Here is a 16,481-nt window from a genome sequence, read left to right on the forward strand (position 1 = left end):
CTAAGAAATTAAAAATCATCAACTAACATCAGGGAGATATAATTTTCAGCCTGACTTAATCCTGGGACTTCAACAGCCTTGAAATACCAGAGTGTCTGGATTAAAAACAAAATTACTTTATCTAGGCCATCTGTTTTCATTCGTGAAAGCCTGTGACACAGCATATATGTTTAAACATTTTCTGTCTGTTGGTCTATTCAGATTTCCTGTAATATTTTATTTATGACATTGGGTATCCTGTTCATTAACTAAAATGGCACAAACAAGCAAAACTCTCTTTAAAAGAAGGTTGTTTCAGCTGCTGCACTTGCCAAATTCTGCTTGTAGCTAAAGGGAGATGATATATTTGGGAAGGGTTTTTCTCATTTTTCTGAAACATCAGTAAGTACAAATATTTCAAATTCTATAAACTGCATTCACCCTACTTCCTCTACTTACTAATGACAAAAGACATCCAACTTAAAAATTATATTTTTTAGAATATTAATTGTTCTCCATATAAGATTGAATAAGACAGATTCAAAGAATTATTTGCCTTGCTTGTTGAGTTTCTTCAAAATTGACCTGAAATTTCTGGGCATTTTTATAAGGCAGTAGCAACATGTTTGTTTGTTTGCTTTGTTTTGAGACAAGGTCTCGCTCTGTCGCCGAGGCTAGAATGCAGGGGCATGATCACAGCTCACTGCAACCTTGACAACCCAGGGCTCAAGCAGTCCTTCCACCTCAACCTCCCGAATAGCTGGGATTACAGGCGTGCCACACCACACTTGGCTAATTTTTAAATTTTTTTGTATAGACGAGGTCTTGCTAGGTTGTCCAGGCTGGTATCAAACTCCTGGGCTCAAACAATCCTCCCACTTCAGCCTCCCAGAATGCTGGGATTACAGATAAGAGTCACCATGCCTGGCCAACATTTTTTAATGATAGAATGAGGTAAGAAGCAATATTGAGATATAGATTAAAAAATTATATATTCTGAATATTAGAAAAAGAGGACTTTAGACCAGGATTCAAAGGAATTAAAAAGAAGGTTTTTACTTCAGTTCACTGTTGCTGGATATCTAGCATCAGTGAAACCTTGAAAGATTTACCCAAAATGTTCTTGATTGCCAGAATGGAAAGTAGAGAAAGAAAACTATCTCTAAAAATGCGCACATAGACCAATGGAACAGAATAGAGAGCTCAGAAATAAGACTGCTCATCTATGACCGTCTGATCTTTGACAAAGCTGACAAAAGGAAAAAGCAATGGGGAAAAGACTCCTTATTCTATAAATGGTGCTGGGATAACTGGCTAGCCATATGCAGAAGAGTGAAGCTGGACCCCTTCTTTACACCATATACAAAAGTCAATTCAAAATGAATTAGAAACTTAAATGTAAAATCTAAAACTATAAAAACCCTGGAAGACAACCTAGGCAATACTGTCCCAGACATAGGGATGGGCAAAGAGTTCATGAAAGAGACACCAAAAGTAATCACAGCAAAAGCAAAAATTGACAAGTGAGATCTAATTAAACCTAAGAGCTTCTACACAGCAAAAGAAACTCTCAGCAGAGTGAGCAGACAACCCACAGAATGGAAGAGAATATTTGCAAACTATGTACCTGACAAAGGTCTAATATCCAGCATCTATAAGGAACTTTAACAAATTTACAAGAGAAAAACAAACAATCCCATTAAAAAGTTGGCAAATGAAATGAACAGAAACTTTTCAAAAGGAGACATACATGCAGCCAACAAACATATGAAAAAAGCTCAATATCACTGATCATTAGAGAAATGTGAATCAAAATCACAGTGAGATACCATCTCACACCAGTCAGGATGGCTATTATTAAAAAGTCATAAAATAGTAGAAGAAAAAGGAACACTTAATACATGGTTGATGGGAGTGTGAATTAGTTCAACCATTGTGGAAAGCAGTATGGCAATTCTCCAGAGAGCTAAAAACAGAACTATTGGACGGGTGTGGTGGTTCATGCCTATAATCCCAGCACTTTGAAAAGCTGAGGCAGGAGGATCACTTGAGGCCAGGAGTTCAAGACCAGCCTGGCCAAAATGGCAAAACTCCAAAATACAAAAATTAGCTGAGCATGGTGGCACATGCATGTAATCCCAGCTACTCAGAAGGCCACGGCATGAGAATGACTTGAACCTGGGAGTGGGGAGATTGGAGTGAGCTGAGATTGTGCCACTATACTCCAGCCTTGGCAACAGAACAAGACTGTCTCAAAAAAAAAAAAAACACCAAAAATGAAAAAACCAGAACTACCATTCAACTCAGCATTCCTGTTACTGGGTATATACCCAAAGGAGAAGAAATTATTCTACCATAAAGACACATGCATGCAAATGTTCATTGCAACACTCTTCACAATAGCAAAGACACAGAATCAACCTAAATGGCCCTCAGTGACAGATTGGATAAAGAAAATATGGTACATGTACACCATGGAATACTATGCAATCATTCAAAAGAAAGATAATGTCTTTTGCAGGAACATGGATGGAACTGGAGGGTATTATCCTTAGCAAACTAAGGCAGGAGCAGAAAACCAAATACTGCATGTTCTCACTTATAAGTGGGAACTAAGTGATGAGAATTTTTGAACACAAAGAAGGAAACAACAGACACTGAGCTCTACTTGAGGGTGTAGCGTGGGAGGAGGAAAAGGAGCAGAAAAGATAACTACTGGGTACTAGGCTTAATAGCTGGGTTATGAAACAATCTTTACAACAAACCCTAGTGACACGAGTTCACCTATGTAACAAACCTTCATATTTACTCCCGAGCCTAAAATAAATGTGTTTTTCTTTTAAGAAAATATCTCTAATGAAAATGAGCCTCAAATCATGTTGTTAATGTCCTAACCTGATTTTCAGAAGTGTGCGCACCAAGGAGACAATGCATTATGTGGGGCAAGTAGCTGCGATCCTTCAGCCTGTAGGCCTCTAGAGAGGCACTAGCCAAGGCTTCCTACAACTAAATCATCAAAGATAGCCCCAAGTAGAAAAATATTTCCAGTTGAAAAGTTACAAGTGAACACTCTGTAAATGAATCTTCCTTTGTAATTTCTAACTAAAAATCAAAGCATGATTGCATATTATTGCATAGCCAGGGATAAAAAATTCCTCCCAATTGAGGATTTCCAGTTAAGTCATTCAGGTAAGATCCTCAATGAAAGATAAGTATTGTCATCTGCCATTAAATCATCCTAATGTTCTTTGGGTTGGTCCTCAGATTAGTGGAATTTTGTCATAGTCCATTCAGGCTGCTATTAGACAACACCATAAACTAGGTAACTTCTAGTAACCAGAAATTTACTTCTCATGGTTCTAGAGGCTGGCAAGTCCAAGCATAAGGCACCAGTAGAGTTGGTGCCTGTTGAGAGGCATTTTGGTTGATAGATGGCACCTTCTCGTTCTGTCCTCATATAGTGGAAAAGGTGGCCAAGCTCCCTCAGGCCTCTTTGATAATGATGCTAATTCCATATTAATTGCTTTATTACCTCCTTTGGGACCTGATCACCTGCTAAAGCCTTCATTTCCACATGAAATCAGCTTGAGGATTAGGATTCCAACACATGACTTCTAGGGAGGGACACATACATTCAGACCATAGCAATTTCTTTACCTGTTAGCATCTATAAAAATCAAAAGGACATATTCTTTTTTTTTTTTTTTTTTTCTGAGAATATACCAAGTAATTTTTTTTTCAAGGACATAGGGTAGCCATCACTGCTGGGACATGAGGTTGGTATTCTTAGAAAGGAAAAAGCCAGAAAAGGGGAACTCTAGCTTTCATGTGGAAACTTTGTTTGGGTCTCTAGCTAACTCCTGAATTAAAGTAATGCATAGGGCAAACTCAAAGCACCTTGCAGCTAAATAGTAAGAACTATGTTGAAATTTGATTTCCCATCCACCTGAAGTATAATAGACTCTGCACTTTTACTCTACCTAAGTTAATTGCCTGATAAAACAAAACCATCAACATTCTGTGGAGGAATATGACAGATTCCAGAGTTTCAAAACAAAAGGATCACAATTTATGTTGTCTGGAAGTTAGGTTGTCCGGAATACAACCTAAAGTTGCTCAACCAGTGAAGAATGAGGAAAGTATGACCCATTTTCGAGGGGAAAGGCCAACAACACTCAAGTGATTCAGATGTTGGAATTATCAGTCAAGGACTTAAGGCAGCTATTATAAATGTGTTCAGTGAGGTTAAGAAAAATAAAAAGGTAGGAAATATGAGAAGAGAAATAGAAAACATAAAAAACATCCAAGTAGAAATATTGGAAGTTAAGGTAAAATATCTGAAAAGAAATCCACTGACTGGGCTTAATAACATAATGGAGGTGACAGAGAAAAGAATTAATAAACTTGAAGATAGACAATAGAAATTATCCCATATGAAGAAAAGATATAAAGAAATGAACAATCCTAGGGACCATGTAGTTCTAAAATATGTGCAATTAGAGTTCCAGAAGAAGCAAGAGGGAGAGATTCGCATTTCAAAGAAGAATAAACTCTAAAAATTCTAAAACTGCTATTTGTTATTGATTGATATAAAATAAATGTGTTTAACCTGAATTAAGGGTCTTTGCTGTCTAATATCAGTACACATACTATAGACTTTTTGTCGTTTGAGGAGTTTCGCTCTTGTTGCCCAGGTTAGAGTGCAATGGCATGACCTCGACTCACTGCAGCTTCTGCCTCCCAGGTTCAGGCAATTCTCCTGCCTCAGCCTCTCAAGTAGCTGGGATTACAGGTGCCCACCACCACGCCTGGCTAATTTTTTGTATTTTTAGTAGAGACAGGGTTTTGCCATGTTGGCCAGGCTGGTCTAGAACTCCTGGCCTCTGGTGATCTGCCTGTTTCGGCTTCCCAAAGTGCTGGAATTACAGGCATGCGCCACCATGCCCAGCTTATTATAGATTTTCTGATGCATGATGAAGTGTTCTACTTAAAGAACATGACATTTTTAAAACTCGTATTTATGAAAATGCTTGTATTTTTCTTTCAGTGAAAAATTAATTTCTTTTCAGTATAATAGTTTCCTATTTTATTTAATAAGATTATGGAACAAATGCCCAGAAGGGTAGAGAAAATGGTCTCTTTCTCTGTATCTCAGATGCAATATAGACAGTAAGTCATGTATTTGGGGGAATAATGGGAGAGATCATTTTGCCCAACATATTTGCAGTGGGACATCTCTTGGCCAGTTTAACACTTTATTTTAAATTTCCTGTCCTAGTTACATAAGAATCCTCTCTCTTCATTTTTAGTCATAGATAAAATTATATATATGTAGATATGATTACATGTTCTTACAGTTCTGATGGCTGTGACTATGGAGAAAGCAGGCTTATGATTCAAGCTCTAAGTTGGTTTAAGGTGTCTCCTTATTCTACCCCCAGCCTGGAGATGAAAAGAGTCACCCATTTTAGGCTCACTGCCTTCCTCTCCTTCCCTCCCTTTCTCAGATAATATTTATTTTAGGTGTTTTTTTTAATCACTTTAAGCATTTTATCAGGAGGAGTGTACATGTAGTATTTCTGGAGTTATGTATCATACAGAAGTGGGGAAATGCCCCATTGTATGCAGGAAATAACTCCACCACAGCCTGCAAATTAGATATTCAGATTAAAAGGAAATTTGGATGGAAAAATAAACTAAACATTGTGGTTCACTCAACAGGCCTCTCAGTCTTTTATTTGAGGATCCACAGATTTGTTTACAAGATGGTTTTTTTCTTTAATGTTTTTAAAGTCATTATTATCTAATTAGATGTAGTAAAAAATGAAAAAATATCTAAGAGCATTGTTTTCCGTGTCTCCACATCCCAACATGAGGCCACAGAGAAAACTCTTTTTTAAAAAAACAGTTTCTGTTTTTAGTTCTCTGGTTTCCATTATGATTGTAGGTAATCTTTTTTCTCTTTCTTGATTTATGCATTTTAGACACCATTCATTGACTCCCCAATTTGAATAGTGACAGTTTGACTCATTTTTCCCACACTCTCTCTGCTCTTTCTTAACATATTTATCTTTCTATGTTTTTTGTGTTTTTAATTTTTTAAACCTTAAATAATTGCTAATGCTCTCTGCATCCTCATTTCAGATTCTATTCAAGCTCTACTTTAATATAAGAGTATGTACACTCTTAATCCTTTCTATACCATTTATCTGTCTCTTTCTTATTGTAACTTGTATCAGCTACAGCTTATACTTTCACATTGTGGGGATTATTAATATATATGTTCTTTTTTTTTTTTTGAGATGGAGTTTTGTTCTTGTTACCCAGGCTGGAGTGCAGTGGCGCGATCTCGGCTCACCGCAACCTCCGCCTCCTGGGTTCAGGCAATTCTCCTGCCTCAGCCTCCTGAGTAGCTAGGACTACAGGCACGCACCACCATGCCCAGCTAATTTTTTGTATTTTTAGTAGAGACAGGGTTTCACCATGTTGACCAAGATGGTCTCGATCTCTTGACCTCGTGATCCACCCGCCTCGGCCTCCCAAAGTACTGGGATTACAGGCGTGAGCCACCACACCTGGCCTACTAATATATATGTTCTATCTTGCAACCACAATTGTAGTTGACTACAGGATGACTGTAAACTTTTTGTTTTGTTTTGTTTTGTTTTTTTGAGACAGAATTTCGCTCTTGTTACCCAGGCTGGAGTGCAATGGCGCGATCTCAGCTCACTGCAACTTCCGCCTCCTGGGTTTAGGCAATTCTCCTGCCTCAGCCTCCTGAGTAGCTGGGATTACAGGCACACGGCACCATGCCCAGCTAATTTTTTGTATTTTTTTTTTTTTTAGTAGAGACGAGGTTTCACCATGTTGACCAGGTTGGTCTCAATCTCTTGACCTCGTGATCCACCCGCCTCGGCCTCCCAAAGTGCTGGGATTACAGGCTTGAGCCACCGCACCCGGCCGACTGTAAACTTTTAAAACCAATATATAGCACTTACCTTAGAGGACCATGTAAATATTGTTTGGTGCTGGTCTAAGTAGTGTGTTAGATTTTGTGCCCTTCTGTAACTGATGCTACATAAAATAACCTGGGCTATTCTAAGGAATGTTTCTAGAATCAAGATCAATCAGAATGCTTTTTTAAATATACTATATATTAAATTCATGTCACATTATAGTTCATTTTATTTCTAGACCACAGTATACTTGTGCATTTCAAAGTTATTTTCCTGGAGTTTCTAATTGCCATGTCTCTTTATTTGCATTATTTGCTTTTACAAGACCCCGTTCCCCTTACATACACACACATCTCTCGATTGCACCTTTACTTCTATTGAGTTTCTTTTCTGGAGACCTCTCAAAGAATTTAGGATTTCGTTTCCAATATGGATTCATTATCCTTTAGGCAATTATTCTAGGATTTTCAGATAATTCTTTCCTGGGATCCAGTATCTTTTGGATTCTAGGACTTCATTTTTCTTGATTTACCCCCTTATTTTGCTCTAGTATATTTTTAACTTTTTGAGAGAAGGTACATAATAGGTAAATTCTCTGAGATCTTGCATATCTGAATATGTATTTATTCTGCCTTTACATAAATTGATAGTTTGGACAAGTATAGAGTTCTAGGTTGAACTATTCATTTTCATCTAGCATCCATTGTGGCTATTGAAAAGTCTGATGCCAGACTAGTTCTCAGCCCTATTAGTTGGCTGTTTTTGTTTGTTTCTTTATTTGTTTTGAGATGTAGTCTTGCCCTTTTGCCAGGCTGGAGTGCAGTGCAGTGGCATGATCTTGGCTCACTGCAACCTCTGCCTCCCGGGTTCAGGTGATTCTCCTGCCTCCCAAGCACATGCCACCACTCCCAGCTAAGTTTTGTATTTTTAGTAGAGACATGGTTTCACCATGTTGGCCAGGATGGTCTCGATCTCCTGACCTTGTGATCCACCCACCTTGGCCTCCCGAAGTTCTGGGATTACAGGCATGAGCCATCAAGAAATTTTGCATTAAAATGAAAAAAATTTTTTTAAATTAGACCCTTAATAAATTAATAAATGAGAACCAAGCTTATTGAAAGTAGGATCACAGCCTCATGTATGTTGACATATAAAATATTATATTAGATATATAAAATTTCTCAGCTTTTCTAGCATGCTGATGTCTGAAATGGTGTGAATGGGAGAGGTGGCAGCTCTTTCGTAGCAGCTTTCATCCATGGGGTCCATTCTTGGCCTTGCCTAATTATTTTTCTTGAATGATATACAGTGTTAGAAAACAATTATTATCTTAATGAATTAAGAATATTCTCCCTATTTGTTTTATGCCATAAATGAAAGGATTATAATGTTCAAGGTGAAATGTCAAATTAGACATTTCCTTTTATAATCTGCTTTTTTTCCCCTCGATTTTAGGAGCTGGGAATCCCAAGTGCAAAGTTGCGATTGTTTTGGGAAGAACTCAAAATACTTCTGTCTCCAGGTAATAAAACAATTCGGATTGAAAAATCTGTGTAGGAATAAGAGTCAATCTTTCCCCCACTCTACTTTATTTACTTAAAATTCACTGGGCTCACAAATCATAATAATATAAAATATGAGAGTAAATGTCATATGTTTATATTTCTTTTTTTTTTTTCTTTTTTTTATTGCATTTTAGGTTTTGGTGTACATGTGCAGAGCATGCAATACAGTTGCATGGGTACACACATGGCAGTGTGTTCTGTTTGCTTTCACCCCTTCACCCACATTTGGTGTTTCTCCCCAGGCTATCCCTCCCCAACTCCCCCTCCCACTGGCCCTCCCCTTTTCCCCCCAATAGACCCCAGTGTGTAGTACTCCCCTTTCTGTGTCCATGTGTTCTCATTTTTCATCACCCGCCTATGAGTGAGAATATGCAGTGTTTCATTTTCTGTTCTTGTGTCAGTTTGCTGAGAATGATGTTCTCCAGATTCATCCATGTCCCTACAAACGACACGAACTCATCATTTCTGATTGCTGCATAATATTCCATGGTGTATATGTGCCACATTGGGTTGATTCCAGGTCTTTGCTATTGTAAACAGTGCTGCAATAAACATTCGTGCGCATGTGTCCTTATAGTAGAATGATTTATAGTCCTTTGGGTATATACCCAGTAATGGGATTGCTGGGTCAAATGGAATTTCTATTTCTAAGGCCTTGAGGAATCGCCACACTGTCTTCCACAATGGTTGGACTAATTTACACTCCCACCAACAGTGTAAAAGTGTTCCTTTTTCTCCACATCCTCTCCAGCATCTGTTGTCTCCAGATGTTTTAATGATCGCCATTCTAACTGGCATGAGATGGTATCTCAATGTGGTTTTGATTTGCATCTCTCTGATGACCAGTGATGATGAGCATTTTTTCATATGATTGTTGGCCTCATATATATATGTTTATATTTCACAAGTATTTTGATAACAGATATGTTTGGAAAGCATTTTAGGGAGTATCGCTGAACATTCTTCGCTGTGGAATTTCCAGTATTAGAAAGTGTTGTTAAATTATCAAAGCTGTTTGGATTAAATTATCAGACAGAAATGTTTGCAGAACTGTGTACTGAAGTGATTGGATGTTTAGATCAAAGGCAACAGTCTTGAAATGTCTAATTTTGTATCTAAGTTCCCAGTTACCATTGTTGAGCAATGAGAAGTCTCAATCAAATAGCTCATTTATTTTCAAATCATTATTTTGGTTCCAGATCACAACCTGCATCAGACTATGTTGGTGCACCTCTTTTATACGGTTCCCATCCAGCATCACTGCTTGTAAGCAGTGATTACATGAAAACATCAAAAAGACAACTGTGACTCTATCTATTATCTGTTTTATTTTTCTTCTTAGCAAACTTTTCCTAACATGATTTTTCTTTTGACTAGACACAAAAAGCACAGCATGATTCTTGTTCCCATGAGCACACCTGGAGTAGAATTAATAAGACCTTTGTCAGTTTTTGGCTATACAGGTAGGTATTCAAAAAATATGATCATGCATTAGCCAGCAGAAAGCTAGAATAACCAGTAACATTGAAGGCAATAGCATTTTAATGCATGAGATATATTCTTAGATATTCCTCTGTCTCTGACAACCGTCTTAATATAAATGCTGGTGAAGTTCAGAGTAGAGCCAATAAAAGGAAATAGTAAGTATAGCATTCTACCTCATTTTCCTTACTTTTTGGGAAAGGGCAGATTGTATTTAAGGAACAGCAAATCTACTAGTCTTTTCTCTGTCATTCATAAGAATGGATTAATGAAATAGACATTGGTGAATTAAACCCAGATAACCCACAATAAAATTATTTTTGTCTCCAATTTTAGCCCTCTTAATCAATCAACTTACAAGAGCTGTTAAAAAGCAATGAGTTTTTTACTTACTTGAGAGCAAAACTTTTCCTTCCTCTGCCCTTAGGTGGGATTTCTAAGAAGCAAGGATCCATTTGTTTCCTGCCATCCACCGTGGCACATGTTCATTGTGTTCTTTACTCTGCCATCCACCGTGGCACAAGGCCATTGGCTTAGCTAAGGGAATTTTAGATGCTTGTAATACACAAGTGAACACAATACACTACAATCCTTGCCCTCATAGAGGTTACCTGCTGGTAGAAGGAGAAAAGCAATAACCACAGACATGTAAACAAGTAAACTATATAGCTTCTTGGCAGGTGTTAAATGCTGTGAAAAAGATAATTGAACTTCAGGTTCTGAGGTGACTCTGGCTTTCTTTTTATCGTTGAATATAACTAATGAATATGTTCAAGCGGCAAATATAAGACTTGTAGTTTTATAGAATCACCTATCAGTAATATGCAGCTGTAAGGTGTACCCACTGGGTGGGTACCTTCTGTAAGATGCAGCTGTAGGGCGTACCTGCCTTCTATAAGATGCAGCTGTAGGGTGTACCCACCTTCTGTAAGATGCAGCTGTAGGGTGTACCCATAGGGTAAGCGTAAGTGGGCAAGATGAGATGAGCAATCTTGCTGGAGAAAATTGCATGTAGGAATATGTTGGATTGCAGAGAAAGAACCTGAAAGATACTAAAAATGCATTTATAATATAGTTTAGCTGCAAATACTTTCCATTGCAGAGGCTACATTTGAATATTCAGTATGAAAACTTTACTCTTACCTCTTCAAGTCCCTATGTCCAAGGACAAAAGAAGCAGTGTAGAGAAGGCTGATTATTGTCTCTTCTGACATGAAAAGGGTGTAGAGTTAGCATGAGATTATCTCTAGAACTTGGCAGGGAGAAAGGGCGATGCAAAGATAAAATTCCAATGTGTTCCTGGCCTCAGTGATTGAAATGCCAGGTATTCTCAAGAGAAGAACACACAGTAGAACAAGTATTGACTGGGAGTAAACCTACCTGAAGTTCCCATTTCTGTGTCATCACTACTGCCAGGTTTGCTCTTTCCCCCCAAGCAGGCCCTTCTCATCTTTAGGCGTTGGTTTCCACAATGATAAAATAAAAGACTTGGATTACATTGCTCATTTTTAATTATTGAAACTTTTTTTCCTGGCAAATTTTTTTTGGAACCCCATATGTAAAATATTTCAAAGAAGAAGTAATAATAAAACAAAATACTCTGGTTGGAGCTGTGGAGCCTAGTCTTCCTTTTTCATAGCTCTCTGAAATTGGGCTTCAGAGAATGAATTAGAAAACCTCTGGATCAAAGGCTTTTTCTTCTTGAACAGTTGATGAGTTTTCTGGGCTGCTGGGTCCTGGGGGTTCCGGGCTGAGATTTACCTCAGAATGTATGTGCCATATGGATCTTCGAAATCCTATTTTCCTTGAGTAATTATACTTTAGAAGATTAAGTAGATGTGACTCTTTTTTAGTCAACTCCTTTTGCTCTTTAAAATTTTATTTTCTATTTTATAGATAATTTTCATGGAGGACATTTTGAGATCCATTTTAATCAAGTGCGAGTTCCTGCCACAAATCTAATACTAGGTGAGATGAATTTAGAAATGATTCTTCAGTATCATACATTAATATTTTCAGGTCTAAATCTGGAAAGATTTTTCTTTATCAACCTAATATCTCAATCAGGATAGGCTTCAGGTCTAAATCTGGAAGGTTTATCTTTTCCAGATTTAGACCTGAAGCCTCTCTTGACTGAGATACTAGGTTGATACAAAAGTTATTGCAGTTTAAAACCACAGTTACTTTTGCACCAACCTAATACTTTCCCTTCTTCTTTACTTCATTTGTCAAGGAAAAGTTTTCTATTTGGTAGATGTTCTTACAAGAAATGGTAAGGTTATTTAAGTGTTGGATGTGGTTTTATATATAACATCAATTGAAAAGATAACTAAATACGAAAATTATACAATTCAGAGCAACACACTTTTTCCTATAACATAATCTGTATTCCTCTATTTGTTTTAAGAAAACCTCAGTACTCTATGAATTCAAGTCTTAGATATAAGTTAGAAGTGTAAATAACTTTGAACGCTGTATGCCATCCTCTTGCTTATTAGAATCCTATATCCCTTTCGAAGAACATCTAAAATACTGCCTCTTCCAGGAATGTTTTTGTGTTTCTCTTCCCATCCACTCACCAAGCCCTTGATACCTGCCAGGCCCTAAGGTTATCGTGATGAACAGAAAATCTCTTCCTCATTTGCCTTTCTTAGTTTCTCTCTATAGCCCTTACCCTTGCCCACTCTTCTGGATTCTAAACTCCTAGTATAGGGACTGTGTGTTATTCCAACTTTGTAACTATTCCAGCACTAATAAAGTAGCTTATGCATACTGTGTACTCAAGAGACAGTTCTTAAATTTGAAATGTTTAATGATGGTGGTTTTAAAAACGTAGAAATCAAAATTCCCAGGAATACATAGTGAACCTTATTATAGAACTGACTTTTTTTTTTACCAGGATGACCTTTTTAAGAGCAGCTCATCACTTTCCCAGGATTTGTATAAATAACAAAAGGAATGGGCTAGCCCATTTTTACCTTCCCCATTTTCTTCCCCTTTCTTCCCAGGTGAAGGTAGGGGATTTGAAATTTCCCAAGGCCGCCTTGGACCTGGCAGAATCCACCACTGTATGAGAACAATAGGTTTGGCGGAGCGTGCTTTGCAGATCATGTGTGAGCGGGCAACACAAAGGGTAGCCTTTAAGAAGAAGTTGTTTGCACATGTAAGGATAATTACTCATTTGAATTTATTGTAGCCCAGTACACTACACTAACATTGAACAAAAACATTACTTGTGAGAGTTACACATGGACTTTCTCTACATTAACAAGGTGATTCTTTTCCATAAGCCGTACTTATATCTGTATTTAAATATAGTCTGATGAGAGGTATTTATCTTTGTGAAAGATTAGGTAGTTCCTAAAGTGCCTCAATACCTCTGCACCACGTAGGCAGTTCCTTCAGCTTTCTCAGATTCTTGTTCTTTAGAGAACCTGGAACATTAGAGCTCCCTGTGGACATGAAGAAGCTGTCATAGGGAAGAAGGATTTGCCTTGTCCTTTGGTTTCCTAGAAGAAATTAGGACACATAAGTGTAAAGATATGGGAAAACAGCCCAAAACTCAGGGAAAGGAGAAGCATTCTAATAGACATAAAAATAGAATCAGCTTCTTCAGGAGGACTTGAGTCCTTTGTCACTGGAGAAACGGAAGTAGAAATGAGATCAACATTTTGTGAGATATTCATGATTTTTTGAATTTTTGTCTATAAATTATGTACTACTGAGTCTGTTGTCATAAAACGCTGTAAACATAGTTACACATGGACCATATCATAAAAATTAGAAAATATGTATTGAGAGGATATAGAAGGTATTATTTCAGACTTCCTTGGAAAGTCTTTTACAGAGAAGTAGGATATCCAAATCATCTCCCTTCTAAGTTTTAAGAAGGCAAGAAAAACTATTATTAAGTGTTAACTCTTTATTATTGCTAATATGTTAGTATTAGGTCAAATTTGCAGTGATGGAATTGTATTTGTGTTTGCTGAACGTGTATATTTTAGTACATTGGTCTCCTTGTACATTTCTGACCATCCTATAAAATTTACAGTATATTTTTCACCTTAAATTATTATCATCTATGTTTGCTTTTTGTAAAGTATTATTCAGCATGTATATGATTTATTTGTATAGTTTTTTTAACTGAAAATCTCTAGCCTGCTTTATGACACTACACCTGGGAAGAATTTGTTGGGAGCCCTTTTAGTGTACTGCAAAGGCAAGGGTTCAGCTGTTAGCCAGTCACTGTGGGAGGAGGTGAGAAAGTGTGACCTTCTGGGACCCTGGATATTGCCCCGATGCTGCTGAAGAAGGATGAAGGGGTGCTCAGGGCACCACCATTACTTCTTCCCCTTTTCTATTCTCAAGCTTGCATGCAAACCCTGGAGCCAGGGTGAAGGGAGGACACAGTAAAGTTGACAGATGGGCATCTTGAATGCACAGAGGCACTCTGCACAAGTTCTGCTCTCATGCTGGTGTTTTAATACTACGCTAGTAAAAAAATTCCCTTCCACCTTTTAAAGTTAATGTGTCACGTAGAGCAAGCCTGGCTTTTTAACAAATAAGCCTGTCTTCACTGGAAACTCCTCACATCTGGCACAAATAATGTGACCTGGCAGAAGCAAAAAGATGTGTGAGCATGTCATAAACAAAAATCTGGGCCAGCTTTTTTAAAAAATTATTTGAAAGGAACATTTCATTTCTTTGAATTTGGAGGTTCCTTCCAGCTGCCTTCTAATTTACTCCAGGCTATAATAAAAAGTTCTCCATCCAAGTTCTGTCTCAGGAAATACATTTGGCAATTCCCTAGAGCACCTAGTTTCTATCCATTTAATGCTTTTCAGCAACTCTACGGTCTATAGAGACCTAGCTGAGAATACTTCCTTTATTCTAAGTCTGAGAAGTAAATGTATTTTAAGTCTATTGATGAAGTTATAAAGTTATGATTTCCCTCTCTTACAGCCATGAAAAAATATTCATTGACCACCAGCAACTTGTTTGGAATTAATTAATGTTTCAACCTCCAGGGCAGTACCATCTAAAAGAAGTATACAATGGGCCTTAAATGTAATTGTAAATTTTCTAATAGCAACATTTTTAAAAAGTAAAAAGAAAAAGATGGAATTGATTTTAATGACATTTTATTTAACCCAATATATCAAAAATTAAATGTAATTTTAAATTTCCTAATAGCAACATTTTTAAAAAGTAAAAAGAAAAAGATGGAATTAATTTTAATAATATATTTTATTTAACCCAGTATACCAAAAATATTATTTCAACATAAAATCAACATAAAAATTATTAATGAGATACTTTATGTTTTAATATTTATTCTTCAAAATGGGGTGCATATTTTATACTTCTAGTATATTTCAATTCAGACTAGGCATGTTTCAACTGCTCAGTAGCCACATATGTTAGTGGCTATCATGTTGAACATCACTGCTTTAGGGAAACACTAATCAAATATCTTCTGGTGAAGAGCAAACATGACCAAACAAAATGGCTAAGGTGTGCATGTTCTCACTCTTAAGTGGGGAGTTGAACAATGAGAACATATGGACCCAGGGAGTGGAACAACAAACACCGGGGCCAGTCAGAGGGTAGGGGCAAGGAGAGGGAGAGCATTTTGACAAATAGCTAATGCATGTGGGCTTACAACCTAGATCACATGTTGATAAGTGCAGCAAACCACCATGGCACCCACATACCTACATAACAGGCCTACACTTTCTGCACTTGTATCCCAGAACTTAAAGTAAAATGATAAAACAAAGAAAAGAAATGACAATAAAAAGAGAATTAAATGTGGAAAAAAAATGGCTAAGGTGTAAGGAAGGGGTCCACTTTCAGTCTCCTGCATATGGCTAGCCAGTTATCCCAGCACCATTTATTGATAAGGGAGTCCTTTTTCTCATTGCTTGTTTTTGTCTGCTTTGTCAAAGATCAGATGCTTGTAGGTATGTGGCCCCATCTCTGGGCTCTCTATTCTGTTACATTGGTCTATGTACCTGTTTTTGTACCAGTGCCATGCTGTTTTGGTTACTGTAGCTTTGTAGTATAGTCTGAAGTCAAGTAGCATGATGCCCCAGCTTTGTTCTTTTTTCTTAGGATTGCCTTGGCTATTTGGGCTCTTTCTTGGTTCCATATAAATTTATAATAGCTTTTCCTAGTTCTGTGAAGAATGTCATTGGTAGCTTGATAGGACTAGCATTGAATCTATAAATTGTTCTGGGCAGCATGGTCATTTCAATGATATTGATTCTTCCTATCCATGATCATGGAATGTTTTTCCATCTGTTTGTCATATCTGATTGCTTTTTCTTTTCTTTTCTTTTTTTTTTTTTTTTAAGTCTCACTCACCCAGGCTGGAGGGCAGTGGCGTGATCTCGGCTCACTGCAACCTCTGCCTCCTATGTTCAAGTGATTCTCCTGCCTCAGCCTTCAAGTAGCTTGGATTACAGGCACCTGCCACCATGCCTGGCTAATTTTTTGT

General features: G+C 37.4%; 1 protein-coding gene across 1 annotated transcript in view; it reads left to right on the forward strand.

The window, feature by feature from the left end:
* ACAD11 (acyl-CoA dehydrogenase family member 11) overlaps positions 1-16,481 on the forward strand; it is a 122,284-nt gene that overhangs the window by 90,877 nt on the left and 14,926 nt on the right. Inside the window, exons 14-17 of the mRNA XM_035278302.3 lie at positions 8,391-8,457; positions 9,878-9,963; positions 11,879-11,950; positions 12,991-13,145. Of these exons, the coding sequence (XP_035134193.2) occupies positions 8,391-8,457; positions 9,878-9,963; positions 11,879-11,950; positions 12,991-13,145 (380 nt within the window). The remainder of the gene's footprint in view (positions 1-8,390; positions 8,458-9,877; positions 9,964-11,878; positions 11,951-12,990; positions 13,146-16,481) is intronic.

Source organism: Callithrix jacchus, chromosome 17 (genome assembly GCF_049354715.1).
Source record: "Callithrix jacchus isolate 240 chromosome 17, calJac240_pri, whole genome shotgun sequence".
NCBI classification, from domain to species: Eukaryota; Metazoa; Chordata; class Mammalia; order Primates; family Cebidae; genus Callithrix; species Callithrix jacchus.